Source organism: Schistocerca serialis, unplaced genomic scaffold, assembly GCF_023864345.2.
Source record: "Schistocerca serialis cubense isolate TAMUIC-IGC-003099 unplaced genomic scaffold, iqSchSeri2.2 HiC_scaffold_1466, whole genome shotgun sequence".
NCBI lineage: Eukaryota > Metazoa > Arthropoda > Insecta > Orthoptera > Acrididae > Schistocerca > Schistocerca serialis.
Genome location: NW_026047698.1, coordinates 388,599 through 415,110, shown reverse-complemented (window position 1 = coordinate 415,110; position 26,512 = coordinate 388,599). Strand labels below are relative to the sequence as shown.

General features: G+C 45.0%; 1 protein-coding gene across 1 annotated transcript in view; it reads right to left on the bottom strand.

The window, feature by feature from the left end:
• The window catches only part of LOC126443350 (uncharacterized), a 78,649-nt gene extending 56,975 nt beyond the window's left edge, over window positions 1–21,674 (bottom strand). Inside the window, exons 1-2 of the mRNA XM_050090944.1 lie at window positions 21,506–21,674; window positions 14,286–14,631 (exon numbers count right to left, since the gene is read on the bottom strand). Coding sequence (XP_049946901.1) covers window positions 14,286–14,631; window positions 21,506–21,674 — 515 coding nt within the window. The remainder of the gene's footprint in view (window positions 1–14,285; window positions 14,632–21,505) is intronic.
• Window positions 21,675–26,512: the final 4,838 nt, after the last annotated feature.

Genomic DNA, 26,512 nt, shown 5'->3' with positions numbered 1-26,512 from the left:
TAGGAGGGAGCAATATACTGCTTGACTCTCCGGTGAAGGTATGTTCTCGAAACTTTGACAAAAGCCCGTACCGAGCTACTGAGCGTCTCTCCTGCAGAGTCTTCCACTGGAGTTTATCTATCATCTCCGTAACGCTTTCGCGATTACTAAATGATCCCGTAACGAAGCGCGCTGCTCTCCGTTGGATCTTCTCTATATCTTCTATCAACCCTATCTGGTACGGATCCCACACTGCTGAGCAGTATTCAAGCAGTGGGTGAAAAAGCGTACTGTAACCTACTTCCTTTGTTTTCGGATTGCATTTCCTTAGGAGTCTTCCAATGAATCTCAGTCTGGCATCTGCTTTACCGACGATCAACATTATATGATCATTCCATTTTAAATCACTCTTAATGCGTACTCCCAGATAATTTATGGTATTAACTGCTTCCAGTTGGTGACCTGCTATATTGTAGCTAAATGATAAGGGATCTTTCTTTCTGTGTATTCGCAGCACATTACACTTGTCTACATTGAGATTCAATTGCCATTCCCTGCACTATGCGTCAATTCGCTGCAGATCCTCCTGCATTTCAGTACAATTTTCCATTGTTACAACCTCTCGATACACCACAGCATCATCCGCAAAAAGCCTCAGTGAACTTCCGATGTCATCCACAAGGTCATTTATGTATATTGTGAATAGCAACGGTCCTATGACACTCCCCTGCGGCACACCTGAAATCACTCTTACTTCAGAAGACTTCTCTCCATTGAGAATGACATGCTGCGTCCTGTTATCTAGGAACTCCTCAATCCAATCACACAATTGGTCTGAACAACTCAGCTAAATCATCCTGAATATGTACTAGCTAAGTTAATATCATATTTAATTCTTGTACTCTACCATATATGCTACTCTATTTGTTTATGAATAAAAAAATATGCATGGCTTTCCCAGTATCTGTTGCATAACATTCTGACATAGATAAAAGGGCTAATTCAGGAGAATATGCAACCACAATACGTATTTTTGTGTATAAACCTAGCCACCAATTTCTGCCATCTCTATATTTCATACCAACTGGTTTTTTGGGCATAATGTGTGCACGTATTTTTTTTATTTTCATTAATAGTTCTTTAAAGAAAATTGTACTTTTATTGTGCAAAAATATTTTTTATTGCTGAAACTGCCCTGCCTTTATGTAAAATGTTTTGCTGTATAATTAACATTTTGTGGTTATCCACCCCATACCTCTGTTGAAACAATACAAGATTTCTGGACACACACACACACACACACACACACACACACACACACAAACACAAACACAAACACACCTGGTGAGTTCTATAAAACCATTTTTGGTTATCATTATCATCTAATAGCACAGCTATTGCTTCCAAAAGAGGATATGTTACGAGACATTATGACCCCACCCACTAGGCTACTAATGTGCGAAGTGAATTTGATGAGCATGAAGATACAATAGAACATCCCTCTCTGACTTTTATAATGCAAATTGAATACTGTTGTACCACTGTGGTTCATACTGAAAAATAGTTTAGCAGAAAATTTTCTACGGGCAGAACGTATAAAATCCCAATGACTACCATTCAGATGTATATATGTCAATCATCAAAACTTAAGAAGTTTTAGAGACCAAAGCTGGTGCCATACCATATTCTATGAAAGAAAAACATTTGAAATCCCTGTAACAATATGGGTCATACTGTTGCATACATCGACGTTCGTGAATGGTGAGATAGAATAAATATTTAATATAGTAACTGAAAGGTGCTGAAGCAAATACAACTTAATTCCCATGGTCAAAGAAAAAGTCACAATATTGTCTCAGAACATACTCAATGTTGCTCCCATTCATCAAATACTAAAAAAGATTATTCTGATAGTGAATATTCTTAGTGCCATACCAACAATGGAATGAGTAAAGAGGACTATTCACTCTATAGATTTGATGTTCAGCAGTTGATACGTGTGTAAGTCAGGTTTCAAAACTTTTGATGTTTAACAGAAAAATGAAATATATAAAAACTGGGTCTAAAGTTGGCTTCACTGGTATGAAGGTAGCCACTACAGGCGTAAGGTAATAGCAGCCAGCTCAAATAGCTTCAAATGACTTTATGAAATAGCTCTGTATAAGTCAGACATTAGTTGACAAACAGATAGGAAAAGAATATTTAGGGAATAAACGTGAGAAAGGGAGGTATTAACAAAGAACACAATGAACAGATGGATAAGGCACAGTAAAACCACAAATTTAACACAATATGCATGGCATGGTCTGATAAATACAGTACAATACAATAAATGAAGCATTGATGTTGGTTAACACAAAAAGGCCACACAAAAATTTCTTGTATAGGTGAATATATATGTCTAGGATATTCTCTGTATGTGGAAAGATTCCACTAGACAACTTCATAAGATCTTGGACAATAAGAATCAATAGCAACTAGCAAAGAGGTCAATGTGGAATTAGTAAGTTTCAGTATTAATTTCCTGGATATCAGCTTACAGATAGAAAACAGCAACCACAAATTTGAAATTTAGAGGAAATGATGTCTTCACTAACACATTCCCACCTTCCTCTCAACATCCTACAAACATGCAGCATTCCACGACATGATCCACTGTCTCCTTTCTATCCCCACTATATAAGAAGACTGCGAGCAGGAACTCAATACAATGAGAACATTAGGCACAAATAATGAATTTGATTCCACCATTACTGACAAAATTCTCAAGAAAAACAGAAGAAGCAAACCAGATCGCTACTGTACCCAGTGAACACCAGAGATCAAAAATGAATTGGTGCAATTTACCTTTTATAGGTGAAACTTCAAACAGGACAAGCAAAGTTTTAAAAGAAAAGAATTTTCCTCTACTTTTCTAAGTCCCAGAGACAGTAGGTAGTTGTGTCTACATTTCAAAAGATAAACAAATAGACACCATGAAACAAAGGAAGGGATTTGTAAGATCATTTGCTGAGAGTGGCAGCATTGCTATTTTGGACAGACAGGGAGGTCAATCTGCTCAGAGAATACCACAGAATTTTGCAATTAAAGAAGACAGATTCATCCATTGCCAAACACTGCATAAATTAAAATCACAGATACACAATCTATAGATACAGAAGTCCTATACATAGGAGGACAGGGTGAAAAACTAACTCAGTTAGATATTTCAGAAATTAAGAAACATGCATGTATCCCCACATTTATTGCCGAATGAACAAACTCAGTTCAATTACTAGGCCCTTCTAGACAATACTACAACCCCTACACCGAAGAACCTTGGTGCCCTCATTCACATAAATTCCATTCCTGTGCATAACTGTACTCCTAAGTATGGTTAACCATAGTTATCATCAATGCTGTCCTAATGAATTTTGTAAATTCATAAATAATTTTGTCAAAATTGTCAACAGAGGTAACTTTTACTGTTTAAGTAAAAAATCAATAGTTTAAAAATTAGACACGTTTCTCTTTGCTCGGTTCTCATCTTTGAGATCAGTTACTTATTAGAAAATGGGTTTACAACCCAAAACCTAGGTTGCACTGTAATGATAAAGTTTGTGAAACAAGGATAAAAAAGTGTTTCATTTAAGTTAATACATATGAGAACAGAGTAATGTGGAAAGTGTATCTAACATAAATTGAAGAGAATGTGTGGGAAAAGTTTTGAACACCTAGAGGATACAGCTAATCTACTGCCTACACTAAACTTGTCCATCCTCTTCTGGATTATTGCTGTGTAGTATAGGATCATTACCAGATAGGACTGATGGACATCAAAAAAATTCAGAGAAGTGCAGCTTGTTTTGTATAGGGAAGAAAGTGTCATGGGGAAATACTAAATCTAAAGCCCGCGGATTCAACTAAAACCCTAGGAATTATAATTACGAGCCACTTAGATTGGGGGTTGCGGTTTGGTTGGGTTGTTTGGGGGAAAGAGACCAAACAGCGAGGTCATCAGTATCATTGGATTAGGGAAGGATGGGGCAGGAAGTCGGTCGTGCCCTTTCAAAGGAACCATCCCAGCATTTGCCTGGAGCGATTTAGGGAAATCACGGAAAACCTAAATCAGAATGGGCAGACCTTAAATTGGAAAGAACACATAATGTTGAGGGGGAGGCAACCCAAAGACTGCGATTCATTAGCAGAATATTTAGAAAATGTAAGATCTACTAAAGAGATGCTTGTATGCCCTCTTTTGGAGTACCGCTGCACAGTGTGGGATCCTCGCCAGATAGGGTTAACGGAGTACGTTGAGAAAGTTCAAAGAAGAGCTGCACGTTCTGTATTACCCCGAAATAGGGGAAACAGTGTTACTGACATGTTACAGAATTTGGGGTGGACATCAAAAAGGCGTTTTTCATTGTGGCAGAATCATCTCACGAAATTTCAAACTTTCTCCTTCGAATACGAAAATAATTTGCTAACGCAGACATACTTAGGGAGAAACGATCGTCGCAATAAAATAAAGGAAACGGGAGCTATCAGGGAAAGGTATAGGCATTCGTTTTTTCCTCGCACTGTTCGATATTGGAATAATCGAGAATCGTTGTGAAGGTCATTCGATGAACCCTCCGCCAGGCACTTAGATGTGATCTGCAGAGCATCCGTGTACATGTACATCTAATGTCGTTTCACAGTAGGTATGCACTACCTGTATCGTATATGAATTGAGAAACCTCTTCGCTCTCTTCTGTCACTGCCGCTCATTTTAAAGAATCGCGACGGTAGACCGCTCGACTGCCTCCTTCGTGCAAACAGCCACTGGCCCAGTGAACCTCCACCGTACCGAGATCACACAGCGAAGGCTAGACAGCGCTGACAGCGCGAGTCTGCCGGACTCGAGAGACTTGTGCCGGCCGGAAGACGCCGCACCGCGACGCCGGACGAAGCGCGGCGCTCTTCCGGGCGCCTCCGACAAGGACCGAGCGGAGCCGAGCGGCAGGCAGGCCGGGCCCGCGCCGCCCGTGGCCCAGACACGCAGCACGCGTGACTTGAGGCACGGCGCGGCCGGCCGTCATTATGAGCCCCTACCCAGCTGCGGCGAAGTCACTCAGTCAACTCCTGAGGCGTCACCGGTGGCCACAGGTTGGATGTAAGATCACATATGTTCGTTTCATATTTTCCAGGAAAAATATGTCCATTTTTAAAAGTGACAAACAGCAAGCGTGTAAAACACAATGCATCAGAATAACACATATTAAAAGCACAATATTGCCGAGGAATACAGCAGTATCAAGAGCCATCAACTAGAGATAATAACAGAGAACACTGCAATATTTTGAGAAATGTCATGAGACCAGCTGATTGTATCAGCTGTGTGAGTAGTATGTACATATCTGAGAATAACATCAAAATAAGCTGGTATATAACGAGGACAATGCCAGCCGAGCAGCGGAAATCTTCGGTTATCTGTTTACTGAATGTCTTAGTGTGAAGACGTTACTAACGTTAACGGGATTTGCAAACGTTTAAACAATAAAGACTTGTACGTCGAAAAAAGGTCAAACTCCTGCGCCTCACTCACTCAAATTGCTTGTAACACCATTTTTAATGTGGGCAATTAAAGGTAAAGCTGAAGGATGCAAACTGTAAGGAAATGGAAGCAGTAATTACAGAATAAATAAGAGTGCATGTGGTTGAGATCATATATTATTTGGGACAGTATATTTTTCAATATCATGCACTACCGCTTTTGCGTCAGTCACCTAGCTCGTGAAATTTATTTTTTTCTGTGCGAAAGTAAATATTCAGTCATCTCCCAGTCAAAGGCTGTAAAAATAACATGCTGGTAATATCTAAATCAACTTCCACTTCCATACTCCACAAACCCCTGCGAAGTGCGTGGTAGAGGGTTTTTCCTGCAGTAGCACACACCGGACCGTCTCCCCGGCCACTTCGCTCCTGTGCGCCCTGTAATTAGCGTGACCTCGTCTTTGCCGGCCCTACGAGAGCGACAGCCAGGCGTCCGTCTCGTATTCTCAGATTCTTCGCTTCATACAGCTTCTCTGAATGTTGTGAGTAGGTATTCATCTTGAGGTGATTTCTCGACATGAAATCTCACTTTTTTTTATCTCGTCTTTGATTTAAGAACAAAAATTTGAAAAGATTCAACCTTGAACAAACACGGTTTCTTCTCTTCTTACCGATGTGTATTTCGGCCATATTTCATTATCACCAGCGGGTTTCCTTTATTCTTTTGCAGAGTAAAGAGTAATCTATCGCAATGGGATACGCATATTTTTGGGAATGTGTTATTTTTGCTCAGAACGTTATAACAGACATGTAAACCATAGTAGCACATGCCGTTGTTCATGTCGCTGCATGTCATCTGCAATACCGAGATACCAGCCAAACTGGAAATAGCAGACAGGGACATCAGCAACAGCATGTGCCATTAACGCATACATCTTTCTGAGAGCGTTTTGAATGCAAATGTACAATTCTAAAATTATACGTTTCCTAGTGTAACAATATATTGTTTCTAGTACGAAATTTTCTCTCTACAGCGGAGTGTGCGCTGATATGAAACTTCCTGGCAGATTAAAACTGTGTGCCGCACCGAGACTCGAATTCGAGACTTTTTCCTTTTGCGGGCAAGTGCTCTACCAACTTTTTTTTATTTTCTTTTTTTATGAAGAGGAAAAGAAAATTTTTCGCATCCACCCACGCGCGCTAACTACATTTTTTTTTTTTAAGGAAGGTCACAGGTCGTGGTACACACCGCACTAGCAGTGGGGTCTCTTCACGGCACTGCCGGTGCGTCGGGGCCCAAACCCCTCCTCCCACCCCTTTTTTCATGTTCCCTGTTGGGTCATAGCACTAAGTGTGCAGAAATCTTAACACAAAATTCCCATTCTCCGATGTAAGAAACACAAAGAAACCTCTTCTCTGAGTAGAAACTGAACACTTATAAAAACTTAACAATTCTTCTTGAATCACACAAATACTGTGGAAGTCGAACACGAGTAATTCTGAACAAAATGTTTTGAGAAAACTCTTCGTGTAACATAGAAGATTCGGAAGCAAGGTAATAGTAAATAATAATAACACAACTGACCTTTAATTTTCTTCTGTTCGTTCTCGTCCAAGGTGTTGTAGTGGTTCCACATATTTAACCGACACCCATTCTTTCAAAAATGACCTCCAGCATGTTGCCGTAGTGCTTCTTGCGGTTGCGATACGTGCTGATTTCTGCGTCTTCACACTCCATGTAAACGCGGAATTCTATCTCGTTGTCCGACCCAAGTTTGTTGATGACATAACTACCATATTTTCCCGGTAAGCAGCTAATGGCGTTGGTTTTTAATTTCGGAAAGTATGTCATGTCTGGTCTCAGGAGGAGCGATTGCGTTATATATTCGGCCGAGGATCTGGCGACAAAGGCGATTTGTTGCCTGATCCAATTCCAGTTATTCACATTGCCGCCACAGGTGAATCTGTGGATGAGTGTATCCACCAGACTGCATTTTCCACAAAGGTGTGTCTGGTTTAAACCGATCCCATACAGTGTCTCGTTGGTGCTGATGACATTGTTAACTGTTTTGTACCATGCGGAAATAGCGTCTGCAGATAGCCCGGCATAGTTGATGTTCCGCCATACAGCTTTCCAGTCACAATTAGGGAATTTCTTTTCAGTTTTGTTTCTGCCCTCATTTAACTTCCTTTCAAGTATGATGTCGCGCGCTGTGGTACGTGTGTTGCTTCTGATTTTGTCACTAAGGTAACTTGCTTCGAGGAAAAAGTTCCTCACATACTGCAGACGGGCATTAATCCTTCGCACATCAATCGGTGCTTGCAGGCTATGGGGTGTCACAGCCTCAAAGAGCTTTGCGGTTATACATTGTGTAAGTTCTCGGAGTACATGGAAAGTCCGTTTGAGGAACAGAGCAGACGCTTTATTTCGAATGTCCACCAAACCGAGGCCCCCGTTTCTGACATCCAGTATAACGGTAGTCGCACCGAGCCTGAATATATCTCCTCGCCATAAATAATTGGTAACAGTGGACATGATCCCTTTCGATACTAGTTTGGGGATTGGAAATACCTGTGCAGTGAAATACGTTTTAGACAAATGCAGGAGTTTATGAATCTGACTTTTCGCACCTGGTCCACAGTTCGATGGATGTTCTCCATTACAGCACCATGAACTTTCCTCCTAGCTTCCGTCCAGTTAAAAGCAGCCATCCTCATCGGACATGTCATTAAGGTTATTCCCAAAGTTTTGTGTTTGTTGTCTTGTTTTGCCCATGACAGTCGGAGGTGATCTAGGCCCCGCAGATTCAATATTTTACTTTTGTTTTCATTGGTTGTCGCTCCCGACGCTAGACAATACTTTTGGATTTCTCTTTCCAGTGTAACTGTCTCCACCTTATTCCTTATTACAACACCCACGTCATCAGCATAAGCTCGTATGACGGTTTTCTCACCACTCAATGTTATGCCTGTTAATCTTGCGTGGACAGTGCGGAGAAAGGGCTCTAAACGTACGGAAAATAAAAACATAGATAAGGGACTGCCCTGTGGAACCCCTCGCCTTATCTGTATGGGTTTAGATGTTTGGCCATTGATTGCTAGTTTCGCATTTATACCTGTTGCAACATTTCTTAGCATGTTGACAATCTGAGGGTGCAAAGCCATTCTTGACAGCGTCGCAAAGAGGTATCTATGACTAACGCGGTCAAAAGCTTTGTTGAAATCTATAAAGATTAAAGCACATTTTATACTTGCCACTGACGTAATTGCAATGACGTCTCTGTATGCAGATAGACTTTCGAATATCGTTCTGGTTGGAGAACAAGATTAATGATGACTCAATATTTTGTTGGAAAAGGCAGGGAATCTTTTGTTGATAATACGCGAAATTATTTTGTAATTAGAATTTAGTAGCGAAAGAGGCCGAAAATTGTTTAAGTTGGTTTTGCCTTTACTCTTAGGAATCAGTACTATTTTACTTTCCTTAAACTCTGCAGAGACTGCTTTTCCGGTCAGGACCACATTCGCCATGGAAGTGATCTTGTCCCCAATTACAGACCAGTAGCGGGCATAAAAATCCACAGGGAGGCCACCAAGTCCCGGAGATTTTTTGAGAGGTGAGTTACGCACTGCCTCATGCACTTCATCTTTAGTAATAGGTGACAGGATGTCAGCGTTTTCTGTTCCCGACAACTGTGGACCTAAAATAGTGAGAAAGTCCTCGAGAGCTGCATCGTCCACTGTGTTAGGGGCATATAAGTTGTCATAGTACCTGTGGACTTGGTCCAGTATTTCTTTCTGGCATGTGAACCTTGTACCAGCGTGCGTGTGGACTTCATCAATAAAAGTTTGACGTCTGTTTTCAGCATGCCGCACCAAGTGATACAGAGAAGCAGTTTCACCAGCTGCTACTGATGTGGCTTTCTATTTAATTTTTAGTCCCTCCATCTGTTGCTGTTTAATGCTTAATAACTTGGCTTTTGTTTTTTGATATCATTCAGACGAATTACGTCATCATTTGCCTCTTGATAAAAGTCTCTTAAAACTTTATAATAAAACTCCATTGTATTCCTCAACTCCCTGCGCCTCGCTACACTATACTGCACGACAACTTTCAGCAACCTTGGTTCAGCCCTCCTAGTCCACCAGTCAGTGACTGTTGGGTGCTTGTCTGCTGTGCGGAGGCACATAGTCCACGCTACTCTTATTTTCTGTTCCAGTTCTTCGTCAGTTAAAACAGACATATTCAAATTCCATTGCCCTCTGAATCGACGGGTTGGCTGTACACTTAAATTAAAGCAAGTTGAAAGTGTACTGTGATCGCTAAAATACACGGGAACAGTTTCAACGTTTAATAAAAAATTTTGCAAATTTGGTGACACGTAAATTCTATCTAGTCTGCTGCGGGAGTGGCTGGTTATATACGTGAAGTCGACTGATGTCGGGTGGTGAAGTTCCTATACATCTTTGAGTTGTAGATCACTTACTAACTTTTTTAACTGTGGCGAGTAGCTGAAATTGGGTTGTTGATCTTTCTGGTTTAAAACACAGTTAATATGTCCACCTAATATAAGGGAACACGGATTTTTCCTCAATAAATAAATTAGTTCATCTTGAAAAAACATCGCACCATCCAATTTATGGGAATTTCCTGATGGGGCGTAAAGGTTAAGCACGGTCATATCGAAAATTTTTATGCCTACGGCTCTTCCTGATTCTAGTCGTTCGATTTCAGTCACCGGAATGCCTTCCCTTATAAGAATGGCTGTACCGATATGGCTTCCGTAGAAACACTAACAATTCCAAAAAAGCCTGGGATCCGAAATGCCGTCATCGCAACTTCTTGTAGCAACGCAATATCTGTCCCAGACTAGTACAAGAATTCTTCTGATCCTGCCAATTTGAAGGGTGACTGTATTTTATTAATGTTAATAGTAGTAGTGCTATAAACTTGCATCACAGACGTACCAGAAGAAGCTATTTGGGATGAGGATCGGTATGATTATAGCAGCAACGACCTTCTCTCCAAGTCACGATCCTTACAAGCTGTGTGCCCATTACATGCACTAACTTCATAGAAAAAATTTTACTGCTTTTAAACAAAGTACTTGAAAAGAAAATTATCCTGAAATCCTGACAATGCATTGCTATAAGTCACTGTGGTCTTTCTCTTTCTCCTCGTCAGTGGTGGCCCTGATGACTTCATATTTAATATTCTTTTTCTTGACGTCTTTCTTCTGTGGTGTGGTTTTCGCTCGATGACGCGCGACAGCAAGACCTTGTTTCGGTCGCAGCCTCCGACGGTGGCCGTCTTGCGCAACGGCTGTGGCTTGCGAGTCGTCAATATTTGGCTCCGGGCTGTTGTCGGTTGCGTTGTCTTGCTGGCGAGGCGGTGTTGCGCTTCGGAGCCAGCAGGTTGTTTACTTGGTACTTCCTCGTACTGTTCGCACTGTATGGGCTGTGCACTCGATGCGGTTATTGCAGCTGTGACCTCAGGCTCAGGGTCACATTTCCGTGAAAGGCCACTACCAGCTGCGTCACTATCTGCTCGTGGCGGTATAATTCCTTGTGCGGAAGTGGGAGCCAAATCGACCTGCATTTCATCTCCTTTTACCACTTCCAACAGGACTTGGCTTCGACTTCCTGGCAACGGGTGTTTCACAGAAAGAGTCCTCATCAACATTTTTTTCAGTGTCCTCTAGAGGACGCTTTTTAGTGGGAGTCTCGCTGTCACGGGACGGAATTTCAGCAGATAATGCAGGTTTTGAAGGCGGAAAGTCATTAACATTAAGTGCAACATTTTCAGAGGTAGTAACAGGATCCACGACAGCCGCCGCCTCTGTTGTATTACCGGCTGGCAACAAATCGTTGAGTGTTAATTTCCGGCGTTGCGTAAGGTTATTTGTTAGCACAAAAACACGGCGAGGGCAGTCCTGACGGAAGTGACCAAACTCGTTACATACATAACATGTAGGGGTTTGCCCTGAGTAAATAACATGCGCCTTGTGCCCGTCAACAAAGATGTGGGAGGGAATGTTTGCCTTCACTTCCATCTCCACGGAGCGAATGCCGTTAAAGCACTGCAGCTTGAAATGCGAAGCCCACCTTTCGTTGACTATTTGCCTGACAACCCCACACTTTGAAAGGACATCTTTAATTTTCGAGTTGTCTACTTCTACCGGAATATTCAAAACCCTAACATTTCTAATTACAAACTCGGAATTCCTGAGTTTTACAGTACTTGTAGTACCATCACGGTGTATAAATTCCGTTTCATAACCAAATTTTTCAAAAAAATGGTTCAAATGGCTCTGAGCACTATGGGACTTAACATCTATAGTCATCAGTCCCCTAGAACTTAGAACTACTTAAACCTAACTAACCTAAGGACAGCACACAACACCCAGCCATCACGAGGCAGAGAAAATCCCTGACCCCGCCGGGAATCGAACCCGGGAACCCGGGCGTGGGAAGCGAGAACGCTACCGCACGACCACGAGATGCGGGCCCAAATTTTTTCCAGAAAGTGTTCTACACTCACGGAATCGTTAAACTTTACAAACATGCAGTATTCATCAGAGTCTAGCTGCATGGTATGAGCAGATTCAGGATGAAGCCCAAATACCTCGGTAATCTAGTCGTGTATTTCCAGTGCAGAGGGCTGTACTCGACGGGTGTACTTGTCGAAGGTGAAAATCACGGTGTTTTTTCTCACGGAGTTTGCCACGGTGTTCTGCAGCGAAGAAATTTCGGACAACGCCGAAATCCCAACAGCACTACGTAGAAAGACAACATGAACGAAGACCAATAGCCAATAAACAGTCACGAAACACGAAAACACTGGCGTAAACACTGAACGTTCACGGAGCAAACTCGAGGAGCGTGCGACCGCGGCGACAGCTAAAGCCAGACTGCTGGCTTACACGATCTGTTGGTCTATCAATGTGGACTGTCCAAGTATCTGCAACGAATGGTGAACCACTCGTAGTGATGTGAGGCAGTGGCGTAAAAAGATTCTAGCTGACAGGGCTGCTGACGAGTGTCACTCCAAGTGACTGGCGATCGGTTTGAAACGAGACGCAAATTGCCGATGCCTGGCAAAGCAGCTCCATCTGAACCAGCCGCCTAGCAATCGTTCCGAAGGTGGCTGCACAGGCTCGACATTTGGAGTCGGCGGCCGCCGCTCACACAGACACACACAGCTGCGCGTCTTGAGTGGGCCAAACCACACAGAGACGGACAGTGGCTGGGTGGAGGTGCGTCACGCGAGTCGCGCGATTTCGCCTCTTCTGAAATTATGGAGGTGGCGATGGGACCGACGGCCTATAGAGGATGCAATTCAAGCCACTGGTGGCTGCATGGTGTCATAGGGGTGTTTCTGTCGCCGTGACTTGGATTCAGTCACCAAGGTTAATGTGAACCTGAAGCAGCACGTTTATTTCAACATTGTCGGTGACGAAGTGTTGCCCCATTCTCTGGACACTTGCGTTGTAGAAGATGACACACACAGTCGTGTTCCCAGGGCTGCGTGCATACACTCCCGGTTTCACGAACACTCGGGCGCCCTACAGCACCTCGAGGCGACCACTAGACAACCCGGTCTCAGAGCCGCAGACGTTGCACGGTACCGTCTGGAACAGCGGCTGAGGCGTGGCAGCCGACATCCCCACACACTGGTAGCTCTGCGGGATCTGATGCGTCAGTGGGAGGCCTCGGGCAGATGCTGCGTATCTGAAGAAACTTCCGGAACTCTCTTCCCCACCGCGTTGACGAAGTCTTCGAGGCTAGAGGCGGTAATACCGTGATGCCATTTCATGATCCTTGAAGCAAAAGTTGGCTTGAATGTGACTGTCTTACTATAAGTTAATGACGTACGGAAAGAATGGGAATCATGCACCAGCTAGTTGTACTTGACAAGTTTATTCGAATCCTTACCTAGGTTTAAACGGATATAAGCCTTTCTTCCCTGCAAGAAGTAGTAACGTGTGTAAACTTATTGTGTGAAAAGAGAAAACAGGTCATAAAGCTCAGTCAACACTAAAATGACCCATATAAATGCTAACGTATAGCCAGATGGCTTAATGAACAGTAAAGCAAGGTAATAGAGTGAATAAACATCTGACGTGCCACTGGTTGGCTGTTCGATTCCTATGGCTTCCATAATTTTACTGTTGCTGACTGCTGCCATGTTAGAGATTTTAATTACGTATATGCAGCAAATGTTGTGGAGTATTACTGTAATCTGGTGGTGCAGGGTGTCGACTCTATAATTGCTTCTTTCGAAAAGTAATTAATTTAGCCACTTGCAGTGTTTATTGTTCACTTTTGAACTAATTTACAACTAACAACGATATCGAGCTACAGCTGTTGTCATCTCAAACGACGCTGTACTTTTATTGATTTTTGATAATACGGTTGGGAAATAGGAATATAAATTCAATTTTAGTAATGCAAGCAGTCTCGATGAAAAGCTTTTTTTGTTCGTTACCGCTTTCAGTCTGTGACTGTCATCATCAGATCATTTACTGTCTGCTGTAGCGACATGCGGAGACAGAGAGCGGAGAGAGACGTGTGCCACGAGGCACATTCCATTGACTGCTCGGTGGAAAGTGTCAACAGAAGAGGCGGCGGCAGAAGGTATTGGCGCGCTTCCTCTTTCGGTCACAAATGTGCCCTTATTGACAGATAGTTAGTATCGCAAAATAGGAAAAGTAGGTGACAGCATTGAGAATAGATTTAAGGAAAGAATTAGTTGTACGGTTAGTAGTAATGGCGTCGAGTGGTCTACATACCTCGGTACACAGCGGGAGTCGATACAGTCGTCAGCGATCTGGCACTCGAGCTCCTCGACGAGTTGCAAGGATTCGGGCCCCGTGAGGCGGCGGAGCTGCGCCAGGGCGCCGGCGCACCCCCCTCCCTCCTCCGCTCCAGCTGCTGGCGGCGGTGACAGTCCGGAGTCCCAGAGGCGGTCTGCCAGGCGCTGCGCAGCTGAGACCGCGGGGGGCGGCTGCTCCAGGCTGCCGCACGTTGTGAACCCCGGTGACCAAGCTGCAAAACGTTCTTCAGTCACCTCGAGGTCTGCACTCTGACTCACGAGCTTCCACGGGCTACTCGTATGCTCATCACTACTAGCAGCTACTGAAAGTGAAACACTAAGAGAGCTGCAGCCAACGATAATGGACACGGCGTGAGGTGTGCTGCACACTTCTACAAGCCAAAGGTCAACAAGTCAGCCGACTGTCAGCACGGCGGCCACTGCTGCGGCTCCCCTTGGCGAGGGAGCGGGCAGAGCTGCGCCGACAGTACAACACTGGACACTGTGCCGTCATTCCGTATGAGCCGAGGTTCTGACTGCAGCATCGGTGTGGGCGGTCCGTGCATCGAAGCCCTGAGCAGAGCGGAGAATGCCACGTTGCACTCTCGCCCGTCTCACGGGGAGCCACTCGGTATACAATACGTGATTGGTTACACTGATCGCAGCTGTTGCATTTCTGAGTCCTTGAGACAGCTCGCTTGCGATACTTTCGACATCCTTTCAACAAAATAATTTAATGTCGCATGTCAGCCATGCTGTTCTGCCCCAGCTTGACAGAGTTAGCATCGCTAGCACAGGAACGTGTGATGTACCTGGCTAGGCGCAGACAGTAATATTTAAGTCGAAATCACACTTAGCGTTAACTGGTTTGATTGGCGAGATTGGGAATAAGACATATGGTCTGACGTTGGTGTCAGAGCTGGCAGTGCGGGGCTGGAGAGGAGACTCCAGGCTGGCCGAGAGGCAGCTGGGCTGCAGGCGGCAGGGTGCTCCAGACTGGAGCGGCAGCCGGTGGGAGCCTTTCCTGGTGACTTCAGATCTCCAGTCGAGGCTGGGCCGTGAATGACGACCCCGGGCATTCTGTACTCTCATCTCCTGGAGCGCCGCACACTTGGCCTGTCTCATCACAGACTACCCGCCAAGTACTGCGTCACAGTCAAGTAACTGCAACCTGAAAAGCTGGAATTCCCAATGATGTAATCGGCACACCACTCTCCTCTCGCTTTAATCTCTGGGATCCGCCTCTGAGCTGTATTTTCCTCTTAGCTGTAGCCGTGTTTACCCAGGATATCTCGTTAGGTAAGCAGCAGAGGCGCTGCCATTCGTTGTTCTGAACACTTCCGAGGCCGTAGTTGCACTTCTGTCTCTTTGTACTTGTGTGGGAACGTTCAGCGCTTACGGAGCAGGGAGAAAACAAATGTTATAGCTAAGTACTCATCAAATGTTGAGATCCTTTTAGAAATAATCGAACTTAAATTACCGACCGATATGCAAGTGCGGTTGACATACGGTTCCTCGCCGCAGATAAAGCAGCAATGAAGGCACTGAGTGGCGGAGAGCGGCTTTGCACTAAAAAGCGCTGATCTGTTCTCGCCTGCCAGAAAGTTTACGGCAGAATCTCTGGACACACAAAAGATATTCTGCCTGCTCATTCCCTCACGAGGGACTCACGTCTTTTTCAGCAAATGCGTGATAAAACCCGCAGTGAGTTCAAAATGAAGCAAAAGGAAAGAAGACAGCGTAATGTCTCTGTGAAGGAACAGACGGTCAGCCCGCGCACCTACACTCGTCAGATCCGCTTCGCTAAGGCAGTCCAGCTGAGGCTACCTCGGCGGTGAGCTGACCTCGCCGGTAAACATTCTGAAAGTTCCGTACCTGCCCTGATGACGTCACTCGCCGTCGGTGTGGCTACCGGGCTGTAAACATACAAACAGTGGCTTCTGATGGGACTGCGGGCAGCTGCTACTGTTAACAGAAAAATCGGGATGCCATTGCTGTATGCCACTTGTAATTAACCACTGCGAATGTTCGAGTAATGCATACCTGATATCAATGAACGTAATTGACTCGTACAGAGGGAAGTCCACGCTCCTGGCACAACACGGAGACCTCCGCCTCGTCGTGTCTGAGGGCCGACTGACTCACTTGGCGGTCTCCGTAACCTGCGACGTACAATTGTATGACTCGGTGTTTCTCGTATATTCTCGCGAGAGCCTGTCCCCGCCAACTGTGTAGCGATACCTGAAGCTTCCCGTACTGGAATAAGGCTACAGTTACGGCCAATGCCTCAGGGAGTTTCCCCGACAATCACTGTAACCAAAGGGAACTACCCCTGTTACCATTAAGTGTGTTTACGGCCGACTGGCGCGCCTCCTCCACGTACTCCCCGACCTGCGTGTCTGGCTGCAGGCAGGCCGGCCTCCCACGCAGCGGGCCACGGCCCCCACCCCCGCGCTGGGCGACTCGCGTTCTCCGGCCGTGGGAACACACTCCAGCCACAGCCAGGAACCTCGAAAGTCTGGAAACTCTACATGCCCCAGAAAAGCGCTGGTTGTGCAGATTATAAATATATGTAATGAAACAATCGTACTTCGATTCTGCCTCGTACGTGATCATTTTTTCTTCATCTTTAGTTTTTATCGTGTGATATTTTATCTTGTTCAAATAGCAAGTGTATGACTGAAACCATTACGCGGGGACTGTTAAGGTTCACTTTGTCTTCTCAACCTCCGCGAGGAAGTTTATGGGCATTCCTACAGCAGACAGGAGTGATGGGAAAGATCGCCAGTAATATACTGGCGGAAAAAAATAGCAGCGCAAAAAATATAATTAGTGTGAAGTAATGAAATTGCGGGAGTACACATCTCTAGATGAAACACCTTAAACCTTCGAAGGGAATTATGAAATTCAGAGGCCGCCGCCTCAGCTCGAGTTAAGGCAACCGTAAACAAGCCGAGGTAAGGCATCCTCCAGGCGTGTTAATGTACGTAAATGGACGTAAAAGCAACATTTGCATTGCCTGCTTCACTCCTACCAATAGCCCATTTTGTTTTCCGTGTTTGCTGTTAGCTAAAGGTAAAGGCACGAGCTGTACATGCGTTGGCATGTCAGATCTAACGCCATTCGACGCCCCACATTTTGCCTACCGTGCTAACACAACACTGGCTGCAGATGCCAACAGAGGGAGGGACTGGAGCTATCAAATGCTGTCGACAGCACGAGGTTACGGAGCGTAGCTCAACTGCTTAGTTGACGAGTAACTCACGGTAGTGCTACAGTGCTAATGGTGTTGATACAAAGCAGAGCAATGGCAACGATAAACAAAGCAAACATTGCGTTATATCTCCAGTAACAGTAGCCCAAGTTGAGATTCCGTCAGAAAGAAACCCAAGAAATTTCGCTGAGTGAGAAAGAGGTGCCGGATGAGGGATTTGCCTTTCTGGAAATGAGTCACTGGAATGGGTGGTGTCGTGCGAACAATGTACAAAAGGCATATAGTGTTGATCATACGTGCACGGCAATAGAAAGAAAGTGTTACTGAAACAGGTGTGGCGCACTTCATCGACGCTGTCGGACAGGGAGCCCCAGTTGCCGTTTCCAGTGAAACGTACTGAAGGACAGTCGCTGTCCTAGGAGTTGGTACTAAACGTAATTTTGTATTTGGAAAATCATCCGTGGCATACGAAAACAACAATCACGAATATACACTACTGGCCATTAAAATTGCTACACCAAGAAGAAATGCAGATGATAAACGGGTATTCACTGGACAAATACACTCCTGGAAATAGAAAAAAAAAAACACATTGACACCGGTGTGTCAGACCCACCACACTTGCTCCGGACACTGCGAGAGGGCTGTACAAGCAATGATCACACGCACGGCACAGCGGACACACCAGGAACCGCGGTGTTGGCCGTCGAATGGCGCTAGCTGCGCAGCATTTGTGCACCGCCGCCGTCAGTGTCAGCCAGTTTGCCGTGGCATACGGAGCTCCATCGCAGTCTTTAAGACTGGTAGCATGCCGCGACAGCGTGGACGTGAACCGTATGTGCAGTTGACGGACTTTGAGCGAGGGCGTATAGTGGGCATGCGGGAGGCCGGGTGGACGTACCGCCGAATTGCTCAACACGTGGGGCGTGAGGTCTCCACAGTACATCGATGTTGTCGCCAGTGGTCGGCGGAAGGTGCACGTGCCCGTCGACCTGGGACCGGACCGCAGCGACGCACGGATGCGCGCCAAGACCGTAGGATCCTACGCAGTGCCGTAGGGGACCGCACCGCCACTTCCCAGCAAATTAGGGACACTGTTGCTCCTGGGGTATCGGCGAGGACCATTCGCAACCGTCTCCATGAAGCTGGGCTACGGTCCCGCACACCGTTAGGCCGTCTTCCGCTCACGCCCCAACATCGTGCAGCCCGCCTCCAGTGGTGTCGCGACAGGCGTGAATGGAGGGACGAATGGAGACGTGTCGTCTTCAGCGATGAGAGTCGCTTCTGCCTTGGTGCCAATGATGGTCGTATGCGTGTTTGGCGCCGTGCAGGTGAGCGCCACAATCAGGACTGCATACGACCGAGGCACACAGGGCCAACACCCGGCATCATGGTGTGGGGAGCGATCTCCTACACTGGCCGTACACCACTGGTGATCGTCGAGGGGACACTGAATAGTGCACGGTACATCCAAACCGTCATCGAACCCATCGTTCTACCATTCCTAGACCGGCAAGGGAACTTGCTGTTCCAACAGGACAATGCACGTCCGCATGTATCCCGTGCCACCCAACGTGCTCTAGAAGGTGTAAGTCAACTACCCTGGCCAGCAAGATCTCCGGATCTGTCCCCCATTGAGCATGTTTGGGACTGGATGAAGCGTCGTCTCACGCGGTCTGCACGTCCAGCACGAACGCTGGTCCAACTGAGGCGCCAGGTGGAAATGGCATGGCAAGCCGTTCCACAGGACTACATCCAGCATCTCTACGATCGTCTCCATGGGAGAATAGCAGCCTGCATTGCTGCGAAAGGTGGATATACACTGTACTAGTGCCGACACTGTGCATGCTCTGTTGCCTGTGTCTATGTGCCTGTGGTTCTGTCAGTGTGATCATGTGATGTATCTGACCCCAGGAATGTGTCAATAAAGTTTCCCCTTCCTGGGACAATGAATTCACGGTGTTCTTATTTCAATTTGCAGGAGTGTAGATTATACTAGAACTGACAGTGATTACATTTTCACGGAATCTCTGTGCATAGATCCTGAGAAATCAGTACCCAGAAAAACCACCTCTGGCCGTAATAACGGCCTCGATACGCCTGGGCATTGAGTCAAACAGAGGCCGTGTTGCTCTCTCTCGCACAGCAATGCCTCTGCGACGTGGTTACCGTCGTCGCTGGCGGCGCAGCGTTCCTGTTTATCGTCCTCTGAAGGCGATAGACATTGATCTTGCTGGGCAATTCAATAAACAACAACTGATTGGTGGTCCAAATGTGTTTCGAGGACTGAAATTGAACTTCACGTGTGATGTACAAGCCGTGTTTGGAGGGAGTACGTGGCTCACACTTGCAGTTGTGTGGGGCAATCATTGTGATTATGGCGGCCTTGAAGCCTTCCCAGATGCAATATATAGATGAGTAGTTATTATGCCCACAGCAATTCATTTTTGGCGGTAAGAGATGTGTGCAGGAAGTTTGGTTGAAATCGGTTCAGGAGGGGATGTGGTACATCTGCAAACCACACACACACACACACACACACACACACACACACACACACATCCATTTTTATAATATGTATGTATGCCCTACGTGAACATCTAGTACAGCCAATTCCAAAAATATACCACTGGTCGCGTCTCATTCCGAAACGAAATTTTTAAAATTAGAGACAATGTTAATGATATCACAGAAGAAACAGCCACTTGTTGCCCTCTAATTTACTCAAACACCACTTCTTTCTTTCATTGAAAAATTAGTGTCCTGAAAATGTGCTATCTGCTGTTACGCAGTCCTATCAATTTTTTAAGTAAAGCTGAGTTAAAAACAGAGCTACAGACCATTTATTCTCGAGGAGCCCTTATAAAGTTTGTCATTGAACCTTTTGGCGGCGTCAGGAATCTGCTGAAATTAGCGGCTGCTGTCCCATGAGAAGCTGTGAAGCAGAGACGTGTTTCCGCACGTTGTCGCGGATCAAACAGTTTCTTAGAAGTACCAGAGATGAAGATAGGCTGTCTCATCTTGCCATCCTATCTATTGGAAAGAAAACGATTCACAGGTTTCGAAATTTCAACGACAGAGTCATAGATCCATCACGAAAAAGGAAAGGAGGATGGTCTTTTTCTATACGTCTACAGGCGATTCAACCCTACGAACGTTGTCAGGCTCATTGTAAGGTAATTTTACAACTACAAAAATATTTTACTTAATTTAGGAAATTAAACAGTGCAGTGAAGGAAGTGAACTCCGTCCCAGCCACGTCAGGCGTCAGCCACCGATGTCTGTGCTGTACCGCTAAGGATACGTCATCTGCACCGCGATGACACAACGGCGAATGTTAGTTCCTGAAGCGCAGAATGCAGCCCACCGTTTTCTCTTATCACTCGGAACATTCCACTCCTCATTGTGCTTAGCAACGATCGAAATTTTGTTCTTAGTTTGTATTTTATTTTCTTTCTTATCGATGTATCGCTGTACGTTAAGTAGTTAAGATCCGTTTGACATCACTATATTCATTGTGAATTGTTTTTTTATTGTAATATCAATGTCCACGATTATGTAGAATACAGAACTATGGAAAATACGTAAAGGGTGCTATTATGACGAGGTACAGCAGAAATTATGCAAGAAGGTGCTTTGGTTTTAAAGAATCTACTCGTTGTATTTCACAACATCTTACTTCTATCTATTCTCACACATATGAAAAACGTTTTGGGCTCAATTCGCAAATGTAGATGCTTAATTTACCGTCTTTCCAAATCGTACTTTATGATATTTTTCACATGCAAAAGGTTATTACAAAGTACATTGACCGAAAAGGGTGAAAATGAAGTGCAATTTGTCCCCAAGGCGGTCCTTCACTGTCAGGGAGAAAACGTATAACCTTTGATAAGAGCATATCAAATCCAAGGCGCCTGTGCGTGAGTGAAAACTGCCCTGTGCATAACGTCTTGTCAGTCTGTACTGCACGAAAAAGCACTTACATTTATCAGCACAGTAGTTCCATCGCACCAAACCTTCAGCGGGGCTCAATTGATAGATTCTGCCAGAGTCAGTAACATTGATGAGGTGCCGGCAGACGCAGTCCAGCACCGACGTCCCGTTTGCTGCAAGCAGAGCTGCCACTGTGGCAATTACGCCCGCCGGCTGCATTGTCCGCTGTCGACGCTGGGGAGCAAACAGAAGCAGTGCGCGCCGCAGGGAGCGCGCGCTCCATATGACGGCGGGCGCAGCGGAAGTCTGCCGCAGGACGGCCAAACCACGGGAAGCGTGGCGTGACGCCTCTCATCCGGATGACCGCCGTATTCCTGTTTGCCTGGTGAGAGTTCGCGAAAGTCGTCGAGTAAAACAAGAAAGTGTTGTAGTCATTGTGCTGTTCCTAATCTATAAAAACGATTTAGGAGGCAATCTGAGCAGCCATTGTTTGCAGATGATGCTGTCTTTTACCATCTACTAAAGTCATCAGAAGATCAAAGCAACAGCAAAATGATTTAGAGAATTTATCGGTGAGGTACGCAAAGAGGCAGTTGAACATTAATTTTTTTAAATTAAATTTGTGGTAAGAACTTGTGCGATCAAACTGCTGATGTCATCGGTCCCTAAGTTTACAAACTACTTAACCCAACTTAAACTAACTTATGATAAGGACAACACACACACCAATGCCCGAGGGAGGACTCGAACCTCCGACAGGGGGAGCCGCGCGAACCGTGACAAGATGCCACAGACCGTGCAGCAACCCCGCGCGGCTGTGGCAGCTGATTCTAAACAATGAAAAGTCTTGTGTCACCCACATACGAACTAGAAGGACTCCGTTATATTTCTTTTGCTCGATGAGTCACACAAATTCAAAGGGAGCCATTTCAGCTAATGCCAAGGGATTAGAATTAGGGCCAACTTAAATAGGAACGATCAAGCAGAAAATCTTGAGTGGAAGACGAGCCAAAGTCTGTATTTTGTTTGCAGGACACCTAGAAGATGCAACAAGTCCACTAAAGAGACTGTCAGCTAGGGGTGCTAGAAGCACGCTCCGTCACACACCACTTGCTGGCATCCTGAGCATTGTTGTGGATTTACATGAACATCTCCCTATACTCGCAATAAGTCACAATATGGTGCATGGCGGAAGCTGCCTTCCACCACTACTAGTCATTTCCTCTCCTGTTACGCTCTTAAATACGGCAAGCGAAAAACGACTGTATATTTGCCCCCACGGACACCCTAATTTCTCTGTATTAGTGCTTCTTGCGCAAATGGACGTTGATGCCCGTGAAATCATTCTGCAGTCCGCTACGAATATCGGTTCTCTAAATTTTTATGCAGTGTTCCTCGAAAATAACATTGTCTTCCTTACAGGGGTCCCTATTTGGGTTCACAAACCATCTCTACAACATGTGAGTGTTGTTCGAATCTACAGGTAACAAATCTAGCTGCACACCTATCAATTGCTTCGATGTCTTTCTTTAATAGGACCTGGTGCGGATCCAAAACACTCAAACAGCACTCAAGAATGGGTTGTACTATTGTCCTATATTCTGTCTTCTACAGATTAACACTACGTTCCTAAAATTCTCCCACTCGAAGTCGTGCATTCACCTTCTCTGCTCCATTCTTAAATGCTCATTCCATTTCATATCGCTTTGCAACCTTACACAGAGATATTTCATCGATGTGACTGCTAATGCTGTATTCCACTATTTCTACGCTTAGATCCAACTACCATTCATCTCACCATCTAGAAATTTTGTGTAAGTCAACTTGTACCGTCCCACAGTCACTCAAGAATTACATCTCCCCGTACACCACAGCATCATCAGTTCATCCTGTCTGTCAGATTATGTTCTGCAGCACGCCAAGCTGTCTCGAGTGCAATGTAAGAGGTTCTGTTATCAAGAAATTTTTCTACCACTCACATATCTAGAAACCTATTGTATACGCTCGTCCATTCGTTAACAGACTGTACTGAGGCACCTTAGCACTTAATCACTGTGGACTGCGAGCCAAATCGCTGCCTCAGGATCTGTCAGTACTTTTCTTCCGGTGTCGTATTACAGCAGACGTGCGCTCACCCTTCCCTCCCCACCCCAATCCCCCTCCATTCCCCTCCGCCACACTGCTCTCGCCCCATTAAGGATCGCTTCAGGTGTGTATACAGTAGTGAAAAGAACGTTGCGAAGTGCTATCGTCAGGGATGGGCCAAAAACCAAATATATTCGATTACACCTATGTGTTTTTTCAGCAGGGTAACAAACTCCAGCTGAAATGTATCAGCAGGCCACAGACTACCTTCCAGATTTATCAGACCTGCAGTCTTTCTATTCAAAATGGTTCAAATGGCTCTGGGTACTATGGGACTTAACATCTGAGGTCATCAATCCCCTAGAACTTAAAATCACTGAAACCTAACTAATCTAAGGAGATCACACACATCCATGCCCGAGGCAGCATTCGAACCTGCGACCGTAGCGGTCGCGCGATTCCAGACTGAAGCAATTATTCAAAAACAGTCTTAATAGCATTTATTATTATTATATCGCCAATCGGTTTCAAGCTGACGTAGGGGTCATCTTCTGGGCGTCTACACCGTGAAATTATAGATATCCGTCAGAAAGACTCCATTATACAACAACTGAAATTACGTAAATTTTAACACGTTACCCATTGGTCCACTGCTGGTGGTGTCACTCCTGTCTATATAACTGAGGAAACTATGCGAGACTAACCCTTCGTATGGGCTTAAATAGCGTGCTGAGGTCACGTGAATAGATGGTAACACCCCCAGCGGCGACCAACGGCAATAAATACAGTTTATTATATGTAAATACTAGTCACCTTGGTTTAACATAAATGTGACAGTAAATAACAGAAAACGGAACCATTGCATTTAAAAAGAGTTACAATTATACTGTTAATCATAAAATAATAACATATGTTCAGTAGTCAACTCGTAAAATTCGTAAAACTATATTACATTAAGTGCCATAATATAAAGTAAAACAATTTGTGACACACAAAAACTGGTGTCGTCTTGTATTATAATATATCTATTCCATAGATGTGCGTAGAAAGCATTTGAGTCAATTACTAAAACGGCCAATACGGATGGACTACAGAGCCCTCTACTCCTTGTGGTGAGGACGCCGTTGCCATGGATTACAAAGCGTATATCAGGCACCCTCTAGTCTGTGCAGCGAGGACGCCGTCGTCATGGTAGCAGTGGGTGTGCATATATGGTGTTATCTTCGCCCTGGTCACGGCGTCCGTTGCCATGGTAGAGGTATGTCATGGCTCTTCATTCACAGAGAAGTTGTCACCTATTTGAGATTATGGAAATATCGACAATCAAGGATAACCTAAAAAATCTAAAGATAGGATAAAAGTTTATGGTACGTTTGTAGTACCGATCAAAGGAATTAAATTATTGAAATAATAAAAGGAAAAGTATCATCATTGTGTACAAATACTATTTTCGAATAGCTCGAAATTTTTTTTATCGTGGCTCTATTTTTTCTTTCAGCATCGCTGCCGGATTCCGTTTATTATGTATAAAAATTTCCAGACTCTCTAGAATATCCTTCATAGGACCTTTTCGAGTTACATGCAGTATCTTCAGATTATCCCTTATATTGATTTCTGCATGTTTTTCCATATCTAAATGCTGTCCAAAGAGTGACTTATTACGTGCTGTTCCAGTGGTATGTTCTTCAAATCTGGTGTTAAAACTTCTCCCTGTTTGCCCGATGTAAATTTTGCTACAGTCTTTACAAGTCAACTTATAAATTCCTGATTTAGGAAGCATCTTGTTTTTAACATCTCCTATACTATGCCTAAGACTATTAGCTAGAACCGCTCGGCCACAGCGGCCGGCAGTCTTTCTATTATTATACTCAGACATCAGAACTTCCTCAACTCACCAAGTCTCGGTTAAGTTGTAGAAGTGTATCGCTTTTCACCAACACATATAATTTGACTGTTAGTCTATCTAAACCCGTGAATGTAGATCCAGAACCCGGCAGTGACTTTGGGATGGCTGTAGAAGTAGAAAACTTTCCAAGTGTTTTTGGCACGAAAGGACTATCTGTGAAGCATGAGGGAGTATTCGAAGAAGTAGATGACAACAGAGTGTGGTGCATTTAAACCACCAACCGACATTGAAATGTATGGGAGGAGAGTTTTAATAGTGGATATATAATAGGAAGCTATGATTGAATTAACTTCAGGGGATATGCGAATTTAAATAAAACATTTGGGTGTGGGGAATTTGGGTGCTTTATAATACGTGTTAGTGACTGCTAGAGACGGGCTAACATGCTGGTATCTGAATGTGGGAGGAGCAGGTTATAACTTCATGTACTCTCCCTGTGCCAGGAGAGGCCATTAGTATCAAGTCCATTGAAGCGGAGTTTAGGGATGGTATATCTACTCATATATGTGCTACTTTCTGGACTGAACACTGTACAAGCTGAATTTAACGCTAATATAAAGCAATTTCCCGGAAAACAATGCTCAACACAACGAGTGTAGAATGTATAAATGTAAGTAAAGAAAATACAGAATAAATTGTTCTTCCTGCCTCACTGCGTACCAATCCTCACCATTGTACTGTACATAAACGTGCCATGAGCCAGTGTTTACTCGGGAGTCTCCAGCAGTGTGCGCGAGACGCCTCTGTGGCGCACGTGTCGGCCGGGCAGTGCTGTGGCGAGCTGCCGCCGCGGGCCCCACGTGGCCACTGGCTGGCTGGGAGGGGAGCCGCCAGCCCGCCTACCAGTCCGCCTCCAGAGGAGACCCGCAGGGGCGGGGCCGCAGCCAGCCAGCCACGGCCTCCGCAGCAGTGCTGGCGCCGCAGCTGGTGAGGCCAGCCAGAGGGGTCGCACGCCACAGCGTGTGGCCCGCAGCAGTCAGCACTTTAATGTTAATGCTGAATTACGTGTAGTTACTGTAACTCAGCGGCAGTGTTTTATGAAGCAGCTGTGACTGCACATGATATT